The following is a 21,898-nucleotide window of genomic DNA, read 5'->3' as shown; positions in this document are numbered from 1 at the left end:
TTACTTAAGTACGCAATATGTGCAGCGGTAAGTTTCGGGTTGAGGACCGGGTACTGTGTATTTCCGACAATTCTCCCTCGAGCGTGAGACGATTAGGGTTACTTTAGGTTTAAAGCATTATATAAATTTAAAACGGTCTTTAAGTGCCCTTTAATGGTTAACACTCATTCAAGTTCATAGAAGACTAGTGGTCTAAAGAGGTGTCAAATTGTCCATTTTCAATATATACTCTAGTTAAAATCCTTTGAAGCCGCCTTAGGGGTTTTTGCGTCTGAAATTGTTGTTTTATTGTTCTGGTTAGTTTTGGATTATAGTGGGTCATACATGTAGGTGGTTGCTTTAATTTTGGGTGGTTCTGCTTTTTGTAGTTACATGACTGCCCCTTTTCTTTTCCACAATGTTATCATTGTAATATGCTTAACTCCTTCTAGGAACATTCTCTTACCTATGAAGTGTTAAGAAAAGTATCCCCTCTAGAAGCTGACCTTTTGCGAGATCCAGTTGTTCAGGCCAGAGTCAGGTTCAGGTAACAGAAAGAGGATTGTAATCATCATCGTCGTCAACCTTGTTCCCAGGGTCCTCTCTCTTGAGGAAGGAAGATGAGATGAGATGAGTTTAGTTGCTCATATCTCAAAAACACACTCAGTTAACCCCCCCCCCCCCCCCTTTACTGCCGAAAAGTGATCAGAAAGCCAAGATGAAAGTTAAAAAGAAATTCTGTACTACAGAATCAGAGCCACCTTAAAACAATCACAGAATTAAGGTGGCTCTGAATCCAAATTTTTTTAAACTTTGCAGAAAGTTTCATATTGCCCTTCTGATTATTTGAGAAATAAAATATGGGGGTCAATGAGTTCGTTTCTGAGACATAAGCAGCTAAAGACAAAATATGGGTGTTTTTGCAGGGCGTAACGGTTGCCACAATGACATTTTACAACACAATAATGACGGCCTCTTGTTCAGCAATAATCCATGATTCATTTGGTACCACAATATTGCTAAATATATGATACAGTTTTGTAGTGCCAATCCTTCGAATAAGAGCGTTACTTGGAACCGTTAAAACTGTGTTGAACCACCTTAAAGCACGCAGGTCTAGGCCCTAATGAATTAGTACAGCTCTATCGTACCTGCATCTGCCCAATCACTGAATATGCCTGTTGAGTTTTTCATGACGGTCTACCTGTGTATCTTTCTTGTGAGCTAGAGGCAGAGCAAAAGTCAGGGCAATGCATATCAATTTCTCATGTTTTCTGTATGATAAAGCCCTTGTTAAGACAAGTCTTGTCACTCTGTCAGACTGAAGGCAAGCGCTGACGGACAAACTGTTCCAGAAAATCTTAGAAAACAAAGACAGCAAGCTCAGGAATTTACTGCCCCCACAAAATGCTAAGCATTGTAACCTCAGAAAGGCTTGCCAGTTCAATGCAGTTTTCAAGACAGACAGATTTCGAAATGGTTTTATTGTTTTTAACACACTTAAGGATTCATGACGTAAATTTTATCACACCTTAAGAATTATGCTTTCTTAGCAATTTATCACTTTAAAATCCATTTTAATGTTACGGTTATCATGTAGTGACTTAAGGTGTTTTCTTCATATTAACATTTTCAATCTTTTTATCCTGTAAATATGATGTAATTCAACTCTTGGGTTGCAAAGTTATACTCAGTAAACTATCCATCTATCTATCCATCTACATGTATCTATCTATCTATCTATCTATCTATCTATCTATCTATCTATCTATCTATCTGTCTATCTATCTATCTATCTTGTACATAGAAAGTCATATAAAATCACATGCAAGGCAGAAAATATATAATAAATTGTATGTAAGGTTCATATGGTCATTACAATGTAATCAACTTGTTCTTGCCAACAAGCTACTGATAGGGATGCAAATCGAACAAGAAGTGGTGGAATTAATGTACATGTACAAGTGAAGCCTTGTAACATTTTATTAGATTTATCTTTTTTTTTTTCAATTTTTAGGTTTGGGGGAGCAGAATTTCCTCCCATTATAATGTTCAAGATTTTTATTCAAAGTGGGGGCCAAGGAGTCAAGTATTACTGTGGTAAAAAGGTCATCAAGCCTACATCTGAGGTACATTGCATGACAAACTTTAATAGCAGCTTATTCCAATCACTTTGAACATGATGACAGTCTATAAATTGGTGAAATTGTTGATTTTTCCTTTTTTTGTATGAACACATGGTAAAATTAATTATGACCCAAACAATACACAAGAACATAATATTTAGCTATCATATGTGAATGGCTTTTAATGGATGTTGTCAGGAAGTGTTCTTGTTGTTCACAGGCAGCAAGCGATTCACTTAAACTCATGGGAAATCGGAAGTTTTATGATCAGTTAATTGCTGACTTGTGCCAGCGTGAAAAAGATGGAATAACAGATGAAATTGACATAACAACAATGAAGGATTATATGAAGGTAAGTTATTGCCAAGCATCCTTGTCTTGACAGCAGAGTCCATAAAAATTCCAAATATACTCAGTATTTTTTCTTCCAGGGAAGTAAATATATAAGCAGAACAATAATCTGTTGCCATACTTTTTCTTGCCACAGTATTTAAGTCATCTAGATGAGTGTCCAGCAGAAACTGGTGGAAAGTCAAACACATGGAGAAGGCTGACACTTGATGGTATGAAATACATTAATAATAAGCAACTGTCTTAAGTGTAGCATTTTGTTAGTCCTCTGACATGTTATTAAACTGTCACTGTAAAGTAAAAATAATTTTATATAGTGTTTAAAAAACGAGCAGCAGTGTTTTATCAGGTTTAAAAACATGAGGCATAGCCAAGTGTTTTTAAACCTGATAAAACACATCTGCGATTTTTTTGAACAGATTCAAAAACACTCCACAAAAAGTGTGTCCCTCAGGAGACTGAACAAAGGTTCAAATTGTGAGGGGAAGATATCAGCATACAAAAAAACAAGTGGACCTTATAAGCAATATGGTAATTTTAAAAGCATGTTTTGTACTTCAGTCCTTATTCTTTGTTTGGTTGAAGGAGGTTGGTTAAAAATTCTGCAAAAGAGAAACTAGTTCAGAGAATTGAAAACTGCTGATGAAGAAGAAGCACTGTTGGAAAAAATTTGCTTCAAAATCAACACAATATGTCACAAACTGTTCTTTTGATATTTTCGCATACTGGGTAAATCCAAGGCTGAACAAATGAACGAAGCAGCAGGGTTTGACGTGGAATGGGACAAAATTTAAAGTCTAGATAGGAACATTGTGAATATGATGGCAGAGCTGTTGAATTTTTTGGTTGACAAAATTTGTTGAAGAAGTTTGGAAGGAGGATGGGTAAAAGTATCTGCCCAGAAATTTGCAATGGCTGACATTTTGATGAAAATGACTATTTAATAAAGATCAATAGTGACCTTTATATAAAGATCACAAATGATCTTTCTATAAAGATCACTATTGATCTTAATATAAAGATTGTTTCATTTGAGAATAAGCAATTTGCATTGTTTGCGCATTCATCCCCGCACTCCCCTGGGACTGAAATCAAAGCTGCCACCGGACTTTTCAAATGATCATAGATTACCAGGTATAAAGGTTCATACACGTGACGTGTTATTGATCTTTTGATGGGCTGTTAGCCTAATGAATGATTAATGAGTTTTTGAATTTAAAATAACAGTTTAATAACAATCTAACAACATGTCAGAGGACTAATAAAATGCTACACTATAACAGCTTCTTGAGGTCTTTCATTTAACAATGTCTACTCTACACATTTTTTTTGTGCCTTGATTGAAGATGATGTCACTATTGTGTCCAAGTCCAAGAATAAAAATAATAATTTACCGATTAATAAACCCAGTAATTTTATTCAAAACGTCATTGCTAAAAAGAACATGTACTTTTACAATTTTTAAGAATAAAAAAACTAGACAGAAAGTTGCATTGTTTTGTTTCACTAGGGCTGGGGGACTACAAGTATTATTGTAGTCAAGATTTATGATATGGCTAGTGTTTCTGGCCGATATAACATGCACTGTCAGATTGCCTAAGAGCAGCTAGGCACTGAGGCATTTCTCCTGTAATGTCCACGGGCAAGGCAGATGTACCACTTCAATTTTTTTAGAATAATACAGCTGTACTTCAATTCCCTCCTGCTGGTATTTGTAATGTTGTGACCATAAACCAATGTAAAGTCAGAAACATTTTACCCTTTGAAAATCAGTATCTAAAGAACTTCCTATGGAAATTGCTGGTCATAATTTAGTCCTTAGAACAAGGTATACAATTTCAATAATAAGTTTTATACAAGTGCTTAAAGTGCTACACTATAATAAAAAATGTTTGCTTAACACCTGACTGGCAAAATTTTGAGCTTGGATTTTCATCCAAAGGGTGGATTTCACAGTCTGCCATTTTCAAAACTGACCAGTTGGACCGGAGAGGGTTGCATCTAGGAAAAAGTGATGTCATTTACTCACTAGCTTAAAATTTCAGCGTGTGAAAGTAAATGCAGCTTATTACATACTGCACTTATAAGGCTCACAGATTATAGCTGCAACATATTTTTCATATATGTACATTTTGCCTGTGTGTCTAAACTTGAAACATAATTTCTACTGTAATTAGATTCTTTAAGTGTCTTTTGATAGATTTCATCATATTATTTTTGTGCACATTTTATCAAGTTCCTAACAGCTCCAAATAAATTTACCTATTGTTATTGACAAGTTTAAACTATAATTAAATTTAGTTGTTTCAAAGTGATGCATTATGGAACCTCCTTAGTCGTTTTCTGATGTCCTTTTAAAGTCATTGTTTTGGTCTATTTTAACACAGCTATTCCTCGGCATAACATTGTGCGTGATATCTTTGGGTATGTGGAGTTTGGCCTTACAACTCCTCAGCTACTAAAGGAATGTCCTGATTTGCTGTCAATTAAACCAACACAGGAGATTCAAGTGGCAAACATCAGGACAATCCCCATTCTTAGGTATGAATAAAATTACTTGGATTTTAGCACAGGAAGAATGTATGAGTTGTATGCTGTATATAGAATAGAGCAAATTTCATGTGACACAAATAGAGGATGATGAAATTGAATTGACATGTAATGCAAGACTTCTTTTCATAGCTTTTGAAGCCCACAAGCCTTAATTCTGGAGCAATGACCCTGAAATAAGTTAGGTTTTATCAACGGAGTCGATAATGTAAATTGGCCACCGTACAGAGATTCTAAAAGCTGACGTTTTGAGCGTTAGCCCTTCGTCAGAGCGAATCCAAGGGCTGACGAAGGGCTAACATTCGAAATGTCAGCTTTTGGAATCTCTGTACGGTGGCCAATTTATCAACTCTGTTGATAAAACCAAATTTTTGTATACTACTTCCCCACTGACACAGCACCACATTTTATTTAGAAACTACCCCCTTCATTCTGAAATAAGTTAGTTTACTGATGAATACATAGAATATTAACATATCTTTTTAATTAGGAAAAAGGCATATACAGAGTACAGCAACCCATCTCCAGTCAGGAGATCACGTAAGGCTGTAATGAGAGTGGCAAAAATGAGGAAAATGTATGGACTAGATCGCCCTGAACTTGTAAGTACACTGTAAGAATGGGCTTGCTTGAAACTGATCATACTTTTGCTGAAGTTACATACAGTCAACTCCCGATAACTTGAACCCTCGCTAACTCGAATGAGAAACGCTAAATCGAACCAATTTTTGTTTCGCTTTTGGTCATTCTCTATATAGAGTGTAAGGAGGCAGTGTGGTTAGGGGGCTTGTCTTGAGATCCGGAGATCCCGGGTTCAAGACCCACTCTGACCACTCGTTGAATTTGATCCTGGTAGTCCCTGGTTCAACTTCCTAGCTGCACTTGTAAATAGCCAACTGGTTTGCCTCCGGCCAGTTGGGATTCTTAACAGTTGTTGTTGTTCTGTCGTTTCGTTGTGTTTCCTTGGCCCTGAAAAGCCCCTATGGGGAGCGGTCAATTAAGTATGTAAGTATGTATGTACATGACAAATCAAAACAAACTGTGTACTACAGTCCAAAACATTTAATTTATTTTGAAGCAGCCCTGTAATCTTTGTCCTTTTTTGCATTACACAAAACGTGTCAGGTCCATTTTGGGGTACATTTAACTTCAGTGCCTTTATCTTCAAGGTTAGGGTTAGGGTTAAATCCCGAGAACTCAACCCTTTTTCAATTTCCCTTGAAGGTTTGAGTTATCAGGAGTTGACTGTATTGTCTTTACAGACATACTTTAACTGGAAGGTCACACTGCATGACAATGAAAAAACACAAAGCTGTATACTTTGTCTTAGTAACTCTTAGTCTGTCATAATTTATATTGAAAATAGAAACCTATCATTCTGGAGACAAACTACAGAGATCAAAATAAAAATCAACTGCTGGTACCGTAAAGTTAAGCAAAGCAATATTATCGCTTCTGACACCTTTTTTTACCCTGAATAACAGGATGGAAAAACACCAGAAATGGAGGTTGATAACAAGGATATTTTTGATAATGATGATAATGACTGGGAAGATCAAGCTGATAAACTCTATGAATGGACACGAAATTTATCCTTGGATGCGTTAGGAGTGACATCACCATGAAATGTAAGGTAGCAGCTGTGTGAATGAACACAGGAACAGAAATCCTTTAGTAAAAAGGCAAAAGAGAAGAATGTGACCTCGACATCCAAATAAGCTAGCTACCCTCCAATGTGTTTGTCAAAGACAGGAGAAATAATTTGTAAAGGGCATTTCATATTGCTATCCAAGAATTAGAATTGCCATGAATTACAGATCATGATGACAGGTACATGTACGCAAAGTAGAAAAAATTGTCCCTTTAAGTCAGTGTTTAGTCTGTCCTAAATTTCTCTTTGTTGCTAAAGAGCAATTTCCCATGCTGCTCAGGGACGTCTGATACTGGATGACCTGGCAGTTTTTTCCCATTTATAGCCAGTGTCTCTTAAATCAGTCAGTACCTTGGAGCCTTCTCCATGTGTTTTTTCTTTGGACTTTGAAGAAATATTGTTGGCTCCAAATTTTGTGACTCACAGTTTTAACTTATTTCTCAAGTTAAGGTAAATAATTTATTGCTTGCATGACAAGGACAAAATAAACAGGCCCTCACAGTGCATCTCATCAACGTTTTAGGCATGAGCATTGCAACTGAGTGATGAAATCACATTATTTTTGTCAGATATGACAAACTGGAACTTCCTATGTACAAAGTTTAGTATTTTCTTAATAAAATGGACAAGTAAACACTGAATACACGTCATTGCTTTCTTTGCCATTTTAATACGCTCATTTGCAACTCTGCTAATAACATTTATATTTACAATACACAACATGTACATCATGAATAAAATAAACCAGATCACATTTGTATAAACAGTAGTGTTCCCTTTAGAGTCTTTATAATTCCAAGCTGCAAGAAATCCATTGTGATTGCACTAGACACTTGGCAAGTCTGTAAGGACACTGTCACTTATGTGAGTAGGTTTATCTACCTGACATTTTGATTACAGTGTTAAAGTAAATGTTCACCATGAAAGTGCCACTTCAAACATGTTCAGGATTTGGCTTGTTACCCATTATAGGGTTTTGCTCCTGGCCTGGCTGCTTCTTTCTGTAACTCCATATCTATCTTGGCATTAATTTTCTCCCAATCAACTTCAACCTGTCATCAATATTAATGTAATGTAATTAATAATAAAATTATAATGCACTCCAGCAATCTCATCAATCTTATTCATTGAAGAAAGGTGATTATGTAATTATTTTACGAAACTATAGCCCAGGGGCCAGTTCCTGAAAGGTGTAATAACTCTATTCCAGGGGCCGGTTCCTGAAAGGTGTAATGTGTAATAACCCTATTCCAGGGATAAACGTGCCTGGAATAAAGCACATTTATCCCTGGATTAGAGTTATTACACCTTTCAGGAACCCGGCCCAGGAATACCTTTATCCCCAGAATAAATTCTGTTGTGTTAGAATAGCAGATTTATCCCTTGAATAATTTATTCCTCCTTCTAGGAACTGGTGCCAGGACTCTTTGTTTACATTTTTGCCTCATTAGCATGAGGCTATTGTTTTCTAATCAGTCAACTGGGTGTGAAGTACTGAATCTCTGAAATTTCTAACCCAATGTATCAGAGCAAAGATGCTTTGAAAATAATTCGAAATTTTACAAAGAATGTACAGGATCATTTGTGCTTTATCCACCCAAGAATTAATCTGTTTTTGATGATAAATAACTGGCTGGTTATCAAAGCTAAATGGCTTAAAATTGGAGATTTACAATGGCTTCAGTCACATCTACAAGGTAACTGAAGTTTAGCTTAAGTTAGTGTCAAGTTGGGTGAGGCTAAACCGTGTGGGTGGGTGGGTGGGTCGTGTTTGTTTGAAGATAAAAAAGGATATATATTAGCTCCCTCAGTGCTTGGTCCAAATTTGTTGAGTCTTGTCTGTTTAGAGAATTTCCAGTTGTTGATAAAAAAAAAGGTTAGGGACCCACGAACAGGAAACCGTCAGAGAAAAATGCAAATTAAGCTGAGAATTTTAACTGTGCTCAAAGCCGAAGAAGGCTGACCTTGGTCACCACCGCAGTACATTTGGGCACCGATGTTCGGCCATGCCGAGCATGGTCTCTTCCATGACCTCAAGGGTGGTTTAATCTATTTTGCATATTTATATATGCTCATCTCACACATGCAAAAAGACTAATCCATGAACCCTGCTTGGGTATAACTATAGTAACTGTTAGTCTGTATAGTTTTGGATCGCCGAGGTGTAAATTTTCTAACTATAGTTCAAGCGAACAGAGAAGCGGTCACATTACCGAAATAGCTAAATATAGCTATCCCATCTTAACTATAATTGGTAGCCCAGATGTGAACGCAGCCAGTGTAACTAAGTTTGGGTGCAGGGATGGCGCCGTGGTGAGAGCACTTGCCTACCACCAGTGTGGCCCAGGTTCGATTCCCAGACTTGGCTTCATATGTGGGTTGAGTTGGGTGGTTCTCTACTCTGCACCAAGAGGTTTTTCTGCTGGTACTCCAGTTTTCCCCTCTCTTCAAAAGCTAACTTTGACTTGATTTGCATTAATTGTTGATTTCAGTTGACAGTGTCCCCAATTAGGGCTCCAGTGCTAGAACGGACTAGACACTTAAATGAATTCCCTTTCCTTTCCTAAAAGTTTAACAAGTTCTTTTACCTTTTGAAGTCAATTTATAATTATTATTAGCATGGTGCCTCCTATGAGCAAACTTGTATGTTAATGAAATAAAAGTGAACAATGAGATTCCTTATCAATTGCTATGATATTATTATATTTTTGTAGAAATCCACTCACATAGACTGTACTATCACGATTCCCATAATCTGATAGGCTTTCTACTCACTATATCTATTGAGTGATAATTAAACAAAAACAAAACAAAAACAATGAAAATAATAAATTCGAAGATTGTATGTGAGTGGATTTCTACTAAAACAATTTGACTACATGCACTTGTTCTCATTTTCTATGAGTCAAAATGTTAACTCGGTACTATGCGCCTAGCCGACTGTCTATTGACTCACAGAAAACTCAAACTCATTTATAGTCAAGTTTATATGTTAATTTCTTTTTCGAAACCTGAGCAAATTGAGCGGAAGATGAGCACATTCCTTTCATATCCAGGTAAATTGGTTGCAATAGAGTACTGATAACGAGTCATCTCCTTTTGCTAATCAAAACAAACGTTTAATTTCTTTTTAATTTCTTACACGTACATGGACGGTTTGGGTTTCAATGCCACCTTACCCCTTGTGCATACTGAAGAAATCTTTTACTTTTTTCTGATCTGCCAAAGTTTTCCAGGTATTTCTGTTTGTAGGCTAGAACTGTGTCCACATGGGTCTTGTGTTTCACAGCAAGTTCTAGAGCCCTGCAAGGCAATCTTCTAAATTACTGATAATGCATTGGACTACCTTGCACAAGGTTGGGGTCTTAGCTGCCATACAGACCAACACTTAGGGGTGTGCCTTAAAGAGTTAAGTGGTTGCCTTTGTTTTGACATTTGCAAATATTAAACTTCCCAGTTTAATGAACCACAGACCCATTTTGACAACAATTGTTGATGAGCTTTTTGTAAGACTGAGATTAAGGGACATACAGACCTCCACATCTACTGGTATTATGAAGTCATTATTAGGTACCATTCATGTATGAATCCCATATCAAACAATTGAACAAAATCTTGGGAGTGATTAATAGCTATAATTTACCTATCCCAGTTAAAAAGGTCAATATTCATCTGTATTGCTCTGTAAATAAGTCCAGCTTGTAGAAGAATGGTTTCTGCTTCTTGTGGCTGCCTACAGAAGAGAGCCATAGCAGCATTTCTTCCTTCCTTAGTTGGTATCTCCTTGATGTGATTTATGTACTGCACTTTGTCTGCCTGTGAATTGTACCATGGAAGATGAAAATGTAATTTGTGATAATCCTGATTATCATAAACTGATATTTTACCATCACGTAGCAGAGGCCTGGTTGTGAGAAGCAGGCGCTTGGAGTTCCATGTGATTGTGGTTTGTATTTGGAGATTGTTTAGCGAGTGACGCAATCTACGGTCAGCCTTCGCTGAGTGCACAAGTCCTGTTTCGTTTTTTGTCCTATCGAGCCAAATTAGTGTTTAATGCCTTCGTTAGGCGGTTTATGGTAGCATTCATTTACATTGTAGGTAGTGTCTTTCAATTAGAATTCCCAAGAACCCCGAGGGTCGCACCAATGCCTTGCTCGGGGGTACACTCCCCCTTTTTTCCACCTGCTGGTTTTTTTAGGGTTTTCGTGTCCGGCTCTGGTGCATTGCTTTTCTTGTTATTTTAGAATTGATGTATTCATATTTTTGTACCTTTTCCAACGCTTATTAAACTGCACAGTGGCTTGGTTGGCCAACGCGTCCATAGATCACCTAGCTTGAGTGTCCGGTCGAGAAGTGCAGGCAAATTGAGTGTATGAGCCAGATTAAATTTTTCATGATGTTAAAACAAGTGCTTCAGCCACTTTTCTTAGTACATTTACTTGTTACTGAAAAGCCCAATGACCACCAACACCACCAGTTTGTAAACTTAAAAATAATTTATGTCAACCAGAGTTTTGGGAGAGTGGGAGGTGTGGTGGTCTAATGGTTAGAGTCCTCAACTCTGGGTTCTGATCCAGGCCGAGGACATTGTGTTGTGTTCGTTAGCAAGACACTTTACTCAAACGGTGCCTCTCTCCATCCAGGTGTATAAATGGGTACTGGCGAAAATGCTGGGGGTAACCCCACGATGGACTAGCATCCCATCCAGGGGGCAATAGAAATATTCCTAGTAGCTTCATGCTACAGAAACCGGAGATAAGCGCCAGCCCGATGGGCCTTTCTAGGCTCGTAACATTTCATTGGCGAGAACTTTGCAGCAGACGTTCATTGGTATAATTCCACCTTAAAAAAATAATTTTAAAAACACTTTTACCAGAAATTACCTCATCAATTGCCGCATAAGCTGCCTCTGCTGTGTTGAGTTCCTTGGCGTAAGCAGCCATTGTTGCCAAACATGCCCACAACACAGTATCCTTCAAAGGAAAATAAAATGTATTTTTATTTTACACTAACACACCTCATTGCTTCTAATACTGGTTAGTTCCATTAACTATAGCTAACCTTGACAAATCTGCAAAGTCGAATGGCATCATCCCATTTTGATTCACTGGCATACTTGTGAAGCATGGAAGGATAGGGAGAGATTCTGCAAGTTGGAAGGAACATGACAGTCATAACTTACAGAGAAGAGACTCAAAAGAGAAATGTCTGGGCATCTCTAGTACTTCATCCATTCTTGGGGTAAGTAGCTGCAGTATAAATAACATCTAGTTAGACCACAAACTAGGGAATAGGAGTCCATCCAGATTACAGGTTTCTTAGGTTTGTTAGCTTTGAATCAACATGTTACCGACAGTAAGAAAAGCACAATATACAAGTCATGTAAGGAAGCTGCTTCATGTATTTTAATTTGGTAAGCCTTTGAGATGTAAACTTTTGGTTTGGTATAAAATGGAAAATGAATAGACACTTTTAGAACTCCTGCCTCTCGACTAAGGCAGAGGTTTCAATAGAAGGTGGCTACCAGCGATAGACCGCCAAGTACTTTGGTCCATCCTGCCACCTACTTTGCATGTCCATTTGAACGTTTTGTTGTGCAGGTGATTTCTACCATTCTCTGTCATGAAAATAAAATCGCTTTACTTGCTTCACTAAACTCCTAATTATGGTATTTTCTCAAGAAAACAAAAATTGCCTACATATTCAAACAAACGTCACGAAAATTGTGTACATCGCATATTTAGGGTTCGTTCTCAATTTACATGACATTCTGCCTATAATATATTTAAATACTAATAAACCAGCAATTTATTTAAAAAATGACCATAATTGTAGTTTTTTGTTGTCTGATTTCCATTGGCTTTTTAATAGAGGGAAACACCTTTTAGAAAACACTGGAAATGACATTTCCAAGCTTGTAGATTTCAAAATTTTCAGGGGGATCATGCACTCAGGATTCCACAGCTGTCTACTTTACTTTCCCAGCAACCTACTGCAAAACAAATTGAAAACACTGTAAAGGGCCATGCCAAATTAACAATACATGTACTTAAGGTGTGGTACTTACATTGTGCTACATAGTGAGCCATCTGCCCTTCTCATTGTGCAGTGGTTTTCCAGAAAGCTGACAATATGAGGGTTCTTTCCAAAATCACTAAAAAAATTGAATGTGATTTAGTATATAGATATAGGGGCATTTTAGTCTAACCATTCTTTTACATGATTATGGAAACCGAACACCTTTGTTTTTTTCTTTTGTTTGTTACATAGTTTGTGCAGGTTACTGCTCTACAGTACAAAGAACCAAATCATGGTGATTTACCTTGAATCTTTTTCCAGAAGTGTTTTTGGTAAGATATCCTGATCAACATACACAGCACTTGGATAATACCACACAATAAATCGACCATCCTGGAAAGCTGCCAACATGTTTGTGTTATCATTCCATGCCATTGTAGTTATCATGGTTCCTGGAAAATTCAACTTTATGAATTTAATTCTTCCAAAAAGCAACTAAAGTACTAGTATTGGTTTATATTTATTAACCTTTGAGACATTGATATCATTGTGTTTTGCCGTCTTAAAAAAAAAAAAACATCATGTGACTTGATCAAATTGAATAAGAGCCTCCAGTGATAATGTCAACTGATGCCATTCAAAGAAATAGTCAACAAAATGCAGTTTTTCAAGACGTTTCTAATTTGTCACAATTGATAATCTGCTGAGAAAAACTTGTTTTTTCTTCTGTACATTATAAGTTAAAATCTGCATTAGATTTATGGAAGGGAAATCGATTTTCGTGTTGGTTTTTTTTTTTTTGGTGCTCTCAAAACATTAATTTTGTCAATGTTTCCTTGACAATGAAAGGGCAGGAAAAAACTTTTAGTTGAATGACCTTTGAGGAAGAGGGGGAGGGGGGGGGGGGTTCCATGTCCATTGACCCACCCCTCTTCCCCATTTATATTACTGTATATGGGTCTTGATATCAGTTACCAAGTTTCACAAGCTTTTCTGCTGGGCCAATGTGCTTGATAGGTGTGAGGTAAAGATCTCTGTTTTTGTCAATAATAGCCAGCTGTCTGTCATTGGTTAACCCACACTGACTCAAGGCAATCTCCATAACTTCGAGCTGCAGTGACAAAAAGATACAATCCAATGTGACCAAACAAATGAATGCATCAAAAGAAACTAGGAGGACCACAGAGAGTGCACATAAAGCTCCACCTTACCATGTGTTGCAGTGGTTGCCCACTTCCTACTGGTTTTCCTGACTGAGTTTCAAATAAGTGTATCACTGAAAGAGAAAGCAAGGCATTATTTACATGAACTGTAAGTAACTATACAGGCCACTTCTTCTTGCCATCAGGCTGCTTAATTCATACATTAACATTTTTGTTTTATTTTTACATTATATTTTTAGTGTCAACATTGCATAAATACCAATAATGATTGGTATTTATCAGGCATTAGATGAAACTAAAAGATGCAGCAGTACAGCATAGTCACCACAAAAATGTTTTGAATTCATAATTTTTTTTGCTGTAGCCATGTCATGAACTGAGCTCCTGCCACTTAATTTTTAAGATACCAACAGCAAAATTTTGAGCATAAATGCCCAGTCAGATCTCCAAAATCTAAATAACTATTGTTCCCTAAACACTATGCAGCAAAACAAGAACAAAACATTTTCGCACTGATATACCAAGATGACGTCAAAGTCAGAGATAGCCATCTCACATATATTTTTGATAGCAATACTAACTTCTTACTAACCGAGCGTGAGGGCCGTACTGGAGAATATTGGCCCAAGGTCGTGGCAGTATGGACCGAGCGCAGCGAGATCCGTACAAAAACGACCGAGGGCCAATATTCCCCAGTACAGCTCGAGCTAGCTCGGTTAATAAGTAGTTTATTATATGGCTTTATAATTATTTTTTGCTTTGTTTTTGCAAGCCCGTAATCGGCCTGTGGGCATTACGGGAGAATAATGCCCTACAATTCAGTCACAATTAGCCAATAAGAGCGCGCGTTATATCGGCTACAAACACAAGCCATATAATAATACAGGATACATGCAACATGAACTTTGCTGCATGTATCCTTTTTTTCTCCCTTTAAAACAGTAAGTATTTAAGTGCCTTCAAATAGTGTAAACCCAGGAGTCGCATCAAAATTTGGCAAGATAAGATCATGCAGTTGAGTGTAGTCCTTCTAAGGAATTCTCCAATTTCCAGTTTTGATAGCATTAAAAGAAACATCATTATCAATCATTCACTGAAAATTTTTTAGTTGACCATTTGTGAGTAAACATAAATTTCACAGAATTGTTACTACTACAATAATAATAATAATAATAATAATAATAATAATAATATTGTCTACCATTAAATTTTACAGGTGAAATGTTTGCCTATCAATAATCCAATCAACTTACCTTTCTCATCTTTCCTGTCTTTAATTGCCAGTGTATCATTACTGATAGTGCAGGTCTGTTCATTCAGAACATCAGTTCTTAAACCTTGGTACTTTGGAACACATATTAAACGACCCTGCCAAAGACATCAATCATTGTTATAGATCATAAATTTCATTCTGTGATCTGATAGGTTATCCAACTCAGACCAAAAATTATTATTTGTACACACCTCATATGAATAAACCTGAAGACCTGCATCATCAACCAAAATAAAATGCCTGTAAAAGGACAATAGAAATGATTGTGTGAAAACATAATTTGAACTCTTTTTCCTCCTTAGAGTATTAAAACACAGTAAGGTAATAATTATTGCTTCACACTATGCATTGCACATTGAATGAACTTACTTTTCTGTTTGAACAACAAGGGTAATGTTTCCATTCTTGAGATCAAATATCATAGGTGTATTCCAGTTCTTAACACTGCAGGTAACAATAAAAACAAAGGCGTTGAGGGAGGGGATTGCTAACAAAAAGGTAGTTTTTTATTGAGGAAACACATTACCTGTAAATATAACACTGTGATGTTGTTGCCACAACAAGATGATTGAAAGCCAATGAGGTCTTGATAATACGATCTCGAAAGTCTAAAAAATGTCAAAATAAGATCATTAAATTGTGCAAAAAATCTCAATAATTTATAAATGAAAATTTAAAAGTCTAGAACAATAATATTATTACGTGTATAATTTTACCCAAGGATTCTTTGACATCATTGGTAACATCTCTCACTAGAATACTCTTTTTATCCGTCACAGTGACTTCAAAGTTTTTCCATTCAAGTCGCCTTTCAATCACATGAGCAAAAATAACCTGTCCATTGCCACAAGCCCCTGCAAGCTGAGTGCCATCACTGGACCATGCAATATTGAAAATGGAGCCTGTGTTAGGTTTCTCCAAACTGTATGACCACTGTGTGACACAAATTTGAAAAAAGCTACATGTAGTCAGTCAGAAAATAATAATGCTATCTGAACTGTGGTGATCAGTAGGTTTTTTCCCCTCATGTCATCATCTGTTCCTTTTTAATAAAAATTGCTTATTTACTTGCAAATTCGCTACATATGAACCAGTAGATCAGACGACATCACAGGTAACTTGCAAAGGTTGACACAGGGATTTATAGGCTTGATTACCAGCCACTGTCTCAGGAAAGGAGTCCATGAGGAATGAAGACTGGACTCAATACAGTTGTTGAAATCAACCCTATGGGATTTGGAGTTTTTAGAAATCATTACATATCAATTACTGCAAGTAAATTGGCAAATAATATTATTATTTACCCCAGTTTTGTCACAGAGCCTCAATGTATTAAAGGAACCAACAGCAAAAAGTTGACCTATAATGAAAAAATAATAATAATTACTCTTCACTGAAAAACCAGCAAAACCAGTTATTAAAAAATGAAAAATTGTATGTGCGTACATTTACCGGTAAAGTAAAGAAATGTTTCCAACATACCATCAGGTGCCCAAGAGATGCTTGTTATAGGAAACTCGTGTAACAGACTGGAGTACAATGTGCGACCATAGCTGTCCCACACCTGGTTTGATAATAAAACAATGATAATTACTGTTAAGTACATCCCTGTATGTTTAACGCAACAGGTCCACCATGCTGATATGGAGAAAGAAATCTGCTCTTAAAAATTGATTTATCATAACATTTTGAAGATCAGGAAATAATGGTAAGCTTGGAAGTATGAGCTTTGAACTCACCTTATATTTACAGTCCTCTCCTCCTGAGATGATTATGTTATTGATTGGATTCCAGTCAACTTTTAACACAATTCCATCATGAGCTTTCCACTGTAGTGATTAAAAAAGTGAAGACCTCAATAAAGGCACAACCATGAAAACTCATGAAGCACTTTAAAAAGAGCTACTGATGTTCAGAAAAAATATTTTACTTTGTAATCAATAATCATTATTATTGTCATACAAAAAGATACCTTAGTCAATAGTCTATAAACTGGGCATTACACAACAAGATACACAACAAGATACACCACAATGTACCTGAACTGGTTTAGCAGCAGCTTGTAAGGGCTTGATGACCAGTTGCTTTCCATTTGAGTGAAGAATGTGATCTGAATCAGGGCTCCATGCTACAGAGTATACTGGGTTACCTGGAAATATAAAAGTTATATATTTTTTTATTATTTTTAAAATAACAACACCAGTATTTCATGTAGTATTTAGTGAAGTCAATGAATGTCTGAGTTGCTAAAACTAATAAAGCAAACCAGGATGCTAACCTGCTTGAACTAATGTTGACCTTAACATACCACTCCTTGACCAGATTTTCACTTGGCCATCTTCTCCAACTGGAAAAAAAGACACTTGTAGGTACATATATAAATCAACTTTACAGTGACTGGTAGCAGCGTTGTTCTTTTTCTCATTCAGTACAATAATTATTGGAAGCAAACTAAGTCAACTTGGACAATTAACCCATTGACTCCCAGGGGTTCCCCACTGACGAGTAAAATCGTCTGGCATTAGACAGAGTAAAATACTAATTATGGCTGGTTCAGGCCAGCTTGGGAGTCAAAGGATCAACAGAATTCCAACCAAAACAAAGTAGATAAAAATCATCAAAACTTGATATTTAACAGTTACAGAGGTATCCAAGAATGTAAAGTGCAGGTTGCAGGTCATTGTTTTACCATAACTGAAACAACCCAAACCTTAACAAAAATGCTAACCTTATAGGCTTAAACATAATTCAAAGCATAGTGTTTAGGCCTTATGTTAGCATTAGTAAAGGTTTTGTTGTTTCAGTTATGGTGAAGCAATGACAGTAACCCTAACCTGCAGTTTACACCCTCCATAGAGGTATGATATTTAAGGTGCAGCTGACTAACTATGGCAATGGGAACAACAGCTTGAGTAGGGTCAGACAGCTTTAATTTTCCTGAAAATTCCAGGGTGAATTGTCAAAATTTATACTAGTATGATGTACACAGCTTTCACTTATGCATTCTTCATGGGTGCTAATTTAAATGAAATTCTGTCTGTAGCTTAGAGAGAAACCTGTTAGAACTCACTGTTTACATTTTCCTTCAAACTACAAAGTGTTTCAAAACCAATTTAAAAGTACTGTTTTGAAGCATAACAGGCAATGTGCAAAAAAAAAAATTAATTTAAGAATTTAAAAAATTGTATTTTACAAGGTAGAGATATAACTGTTGAAATATTCTCATTTTGAAAATTTGGCATAACAAAGCAATTTTTTCAAAGCAATTTTAATTTGCCACCTGATTATGAGGAGCAGCTTAGATGAAATGTGTGAATCTTAATTATGCAAATGTGGTCAACTAAAAAAATACCTTTAAAGCCTCCCACCAAACCCAAATGCAATAGTACTTTATTAAAACTCCAAACCTGTAACCATTGCCGAGCCATCAAAGCTCCATCTGCCAGAGAGTACAGCACCTCTATGAGCCTCCACAGACTTCTCAATACGACCATTGCGAGAAATAAGGTGAAATTTACCTGCAAAAGGATAAAGTGTTCTCTTTAACATAAATTTTATCTGAGATTTGTCTCTGACACTCCAAACTCAACTCACCATCTGTAGATGTGAGAACAAATAGTTCAGATTGACTCTGCTTCTTTCCTCCAGCACTTCTTGGAAACCAGTGTATATCAGTTGGGAAAATTTCTGTAGGTAACTTAATGACCTATGGAGCAAATGAAAGGGTACAAAGACTAACAAGTCACCTCTGCCATATCAGCCCTGTTTGATCCTACAAAAATGTTACCTGTGTTGTCTCATCTGATAACAAATTCCATTTTAGAATGCTGTGGTCATCGCTGGGAGGTAAAAATTGAAAATAAGCCATTATTAATGACCCTATGATTCATAGTGAAAATATGTTATAATAGAGTACCTTGTACATACAAACACACTACCTACCCACTGGAATACAGTTCATCTGCTGTTGTCCAACCCACACAACTCACCAAGTCTTTATCTGCATAGTTATTGTATAAGTTAAGGTTAACCCAATGACTCTCAGGAGTGAGACTTACTAGATTTTACTCTGTCTTATGCCAGATGTTTTTACTCGTCAATGCGGCATGATTCAGAGGTCAATGGATTCAAAGAAAATCCTATTTGTAAATAAGGCAAACAGTATGAGCAACTTTCATATAACCCCTTGGAACATTTTGTTTTCCCCACAAATTTTGCATAAACTATTGTCAACTATTCCCAAGTACATCTGAAAACAATACCGGTAGTTTATGCAAAGTGTTGTGGGGAAAACAATTATGCATCGCAGGTTAATTATTCCCTATAAGAAACTGCAGAAAGAGTAAGCTTACCCTTAATAATTTTTCTGTGTGAGGGTAAAGAGTGTTTTCATAGACGATAGTACAGGTGTCACCAATACATTGTTGACGATCTACAGTAAAATGGCATTCATTGGGCAAGTACAACAAGATTTCACTCTTTTGATCACCTTGACTGAAACCCTGCAGACTGATACAGTTGTTGGGGACAAAATGTTTCCACGTGTCTTGTAAACCCAGACCCATCATTGATACTGATACAGAGCCACAGAACAAAACAGATCATAGAAAAGGGAAACTAGAATTCGGGTGAAGCTCGGTCACCCCAAAACGCAGACTGCAGATCGTGCAGACCAGGGGTAAAATATAGCGTTACCCTCACTATTAATGAGAGCTAACCGTAAACAGGCTAACCTGAATGTTATTTATGCCTAATTAGGCTAACCGAATGTTATTTAGGCCTAATTCAGGCTAACAGAATTTTCATTTTACAGACGGTCTGCACAGTTTTTCAGTGTCTCGGTGAGGCTTTAATACATTCACATTTTTAAGCTCAAATGAGACAGTTTTAAGTGTAGCTCGTGTCTCCTTTACGATGTTCATCGCAACGAGCAACTTACACGGAAAAGTGCAAAATGGAAGGACTGTCTGTAAAGGATACGCTTTGATTCTTTGAGTACGTTCGTTTTGAACCTCATCTTGTGGTCGTCCTTGACAACAGCCGTTATCAACAATGGTAAATGGGAGTTCGCGGATGTGAAACCATTGATTTTCCAAATTTGCGGCACTCTGGATAGCAAAAATCATCAATTCATTAATAGAAAAAATCCATATCTCCCAAAACAGGCAAGAACAATGAAACTGATACCAGTACTACCTTCACGACGTTTCGTTTGAGCTTGTGAGCCTTTGCAAAATACTGGTCTGAGTAACCTCGCAAAGCCGTGAGAATTTTTCTGGAAGCTACTGGAAACGAATTACTGTCTTCGCTTTTTTTTTTTTCACCAGTCCCATAATACAGTTCATTTTGGGGGTGGTGGGAGGAGGGGGGGGGGGGGGGTATTTGCATCAAAACAATGGATATTCAGTTCACTGCAGCATAATAAAGTCCCAAGAGTAAATAACTTGTATTATATTTATGTAAAGACCCCCCAAAACGTATTGCATTATGGGGTGCCGATGTTGAAAATAGTCAATTATCGATGACTTTTTGCGTGAAATCCACGTATTAACAATGTCACTCAATTTAGTCAATAATGGCGATGTTATTTTATATTCCTCTTCCTTTAATTAAGGTTGCTATCTCCATTCTTAACTCTTCCAAAAGGACATGTTGCACCACAACGTATAACTTATTTAAGAGAACGGTACATGTACTGTTAGGCCAAGAACTAATGGCTCACTGCTTTTCCAGTCGGTATAGTGTGTGTTTCACCCACCACAGTAAATGGCTTAAAATATTTTTCTATGTTAACATACATAGCCGTTGTCCGACATGTGCGCTGTCAGTCATCATTATGCGCCCTTTTGTAGCATTTGGCGGCGTTCGCAGTCGGAAGAGCGAGTCTCAGAATTTTTAGGTGTGGCAGTGTATTCATCAGATTTTCTTGACGGAGTTGTAGTTATGTGAAATCTGTACAGAAATTTGCCAAAAAGTAGGGTTTCTTCCAGAGATGACTCGTGTCCTGCTCGTGGAGGTAAATGTACAGAGTCAAATGTCTTTTTTCCCGCATTCAGCTTTGTTTCGAATTGGTGTTATTTCCGGGCTTTGACTTTGCGAAAAATTGGAATTTCCCGTTAATTGTTTTTTTTTTCCTATTTAGATAATGCTTACATTTCTTTCTGTCTGTATTTCTCAGACATTAATTGTTTTTTCTCGTATTTAGACAGATTTAGATAATGCTTACATTTCTGGCTGTTTTTTCATTTGTTTAATTCGTCTGAGAACTTGATGAATTACGCTTTTTTAAAATTATAACCCTAAACTCAATTGTGTTTAAGACAAATAATGGATCCAGTGCTATTTTCCGCCTGTTATCTGGTCCCATTTTCAGACGAATTATACCACAGCAAAATGAAACAAACCAAATGGTTAATAACCTAAATTTCTTCATTTTTTTCCGCGAGAGTGAAAAATAAGACCGTTCAGTGGACCTTTTTATATACCCTTACTACAGGGCTGTCTGCGCCTCCTTCAACGGATTAATGCATCCAGTGCAGTGGAAAGTCATCGCACTAGAAAGGCAGAACATTCCTCGCATGATTGCACTTCAAGGTATGCTGAGTAAATGTCATCGAAATCGTTAATGATATGTTATTCATGAAACAACACTGTTGAACAGTGACAAGGGAGACAACAGTCTCTTGAAGGATGGAAGACAGACGACGGAAATGTGTCATTGATTGTTGGGCGTGCCTCTTCCGTCCCCGCAACTTTGAGCTGAACTTTCCGCAAGCCAATTTGAGAG

At 36.9% G+C, this 21,898-nt stretch overlaps 2 protein-coding genes and 1 long non-coding RNA gene across 3 annotated transcripts in view; 2 read left to right on the top strand and 1 right to left on the bottom strand.

Annotated features, from left to right (window-relative positions):
• The window catches only part of LOC138028721 (uncharacterized protein CXorf58-like), a 15,717-nt gene extending 8,419 nt beyond the window's left edge, over positions 1–7,298 (top strand). Inside the window, exons 3-10 of the mRNA XM_068876325.1 lie at positions 1–27; positions 432–526; positions 1,997–2,108; positions 2,326–2,457; positions 2,593–2,668; positions 4,844–4,997; positions 5,497–5,608; positions 6,491–7,298. The exon at positions 1–27 is cut by the window's left edge and continues 73 nt beyond it. Of these exons, the coding sequence (XP_068732426.1) occupies positions 1–27; positions 432–526; positions 1,997–2,108; positions 2,326–2,457; positions 2,593–2,668; positions 4,844–4,997; positions 5,497–5,608; positions 6,491–6,631 (849 nt within the window). The 3' untranslated portion in view covers positions 6,632–7,298. The remainder of the gene's footprint in view (positions 28–431; positions 527–1,996; positions 2,109–2,325; positions 2,458–2,592; positions 2,669–4,843; positions 4,998–5,496; positions 5,609–6,490) is intronic.
• Positions 7,299–7,307: 9 nt separating this feature from the next.
• On the bottom strand, positions 7,308–20,365 carry LOC138028717 (intraflagellar transport protein 80 homolog). The gene is made up of 25 exons (XM_068876319.1): positions 20,308–20,365; positions 20,092–20,219; positions 19,054–19,111; positions 18,899–18,950; positions 18,706–18,817; positions 18,519–18,629; positions 17,390–17,458; positions 17,151–17,260; positions 16,851–16,940; positions 16,594–16,675; positions 16,416–16,471; positions 15,828–16,044; positions 15,638–15,719; positions 15,481–15,555; positions 15,303–15,351; positions 15,092–15,206; positions 13,887–13,951; positions 13,651–13,786; positions 12,980–13,127; positions 12,725–12,811; positions 11,719–11,803; positions 11,541–11,630; positions 10,301–10,473; positions 9,837–9,960; positions 7,308–7,709 (listed from the first exon to the last, which is right to left on the bottom strand). The coding sequence occupies exons 2-25, from the start codon at positions 20,126–20,128 to the stop codon at positions 7,617–7,619; spliced, it is 2,316 nt and encodes a 771-aa protein (XP_068732420.1). The 5' UTR covers positions 20,129–20,219; positions 20,308–20,365; the 3' UTR covers positions 7,308–7,616.
• Positions 13,865–21,715, top strand: LOC138028723 (uncharacterized). The gene is made up of 3 exons (XR_011127711.1): positions 13,865–13,986; positions 16,740–16,819; positions 21,608–21,715. It is a non-coding gene; the product is annotated as an uncharacterized lncRNA (long non-coding RNA).
• The last annotated feature ends 183 nt before the right edge of the window (positions 21,716–21,898 follow it).

This window comes from Montipora capricornis, chromosome 13 (assembly GCF_036669925.1).
Source record: "Montipora capricornis isolate CH-2021 chromosome 13, ASM3666992v2, whole genome shotgun sequence".
NCBI classification, from domain to species: Eukaryota; Metazoa; Cnidaria; class Anthozoa; order Scleractinia; family Acroporidae; genus Montipora; species Montipora capricornis.
Note: the sequence above shows the minus strand (reverse complement) of the source record. Positions and strands in the feature narration are given on the sequence as shown.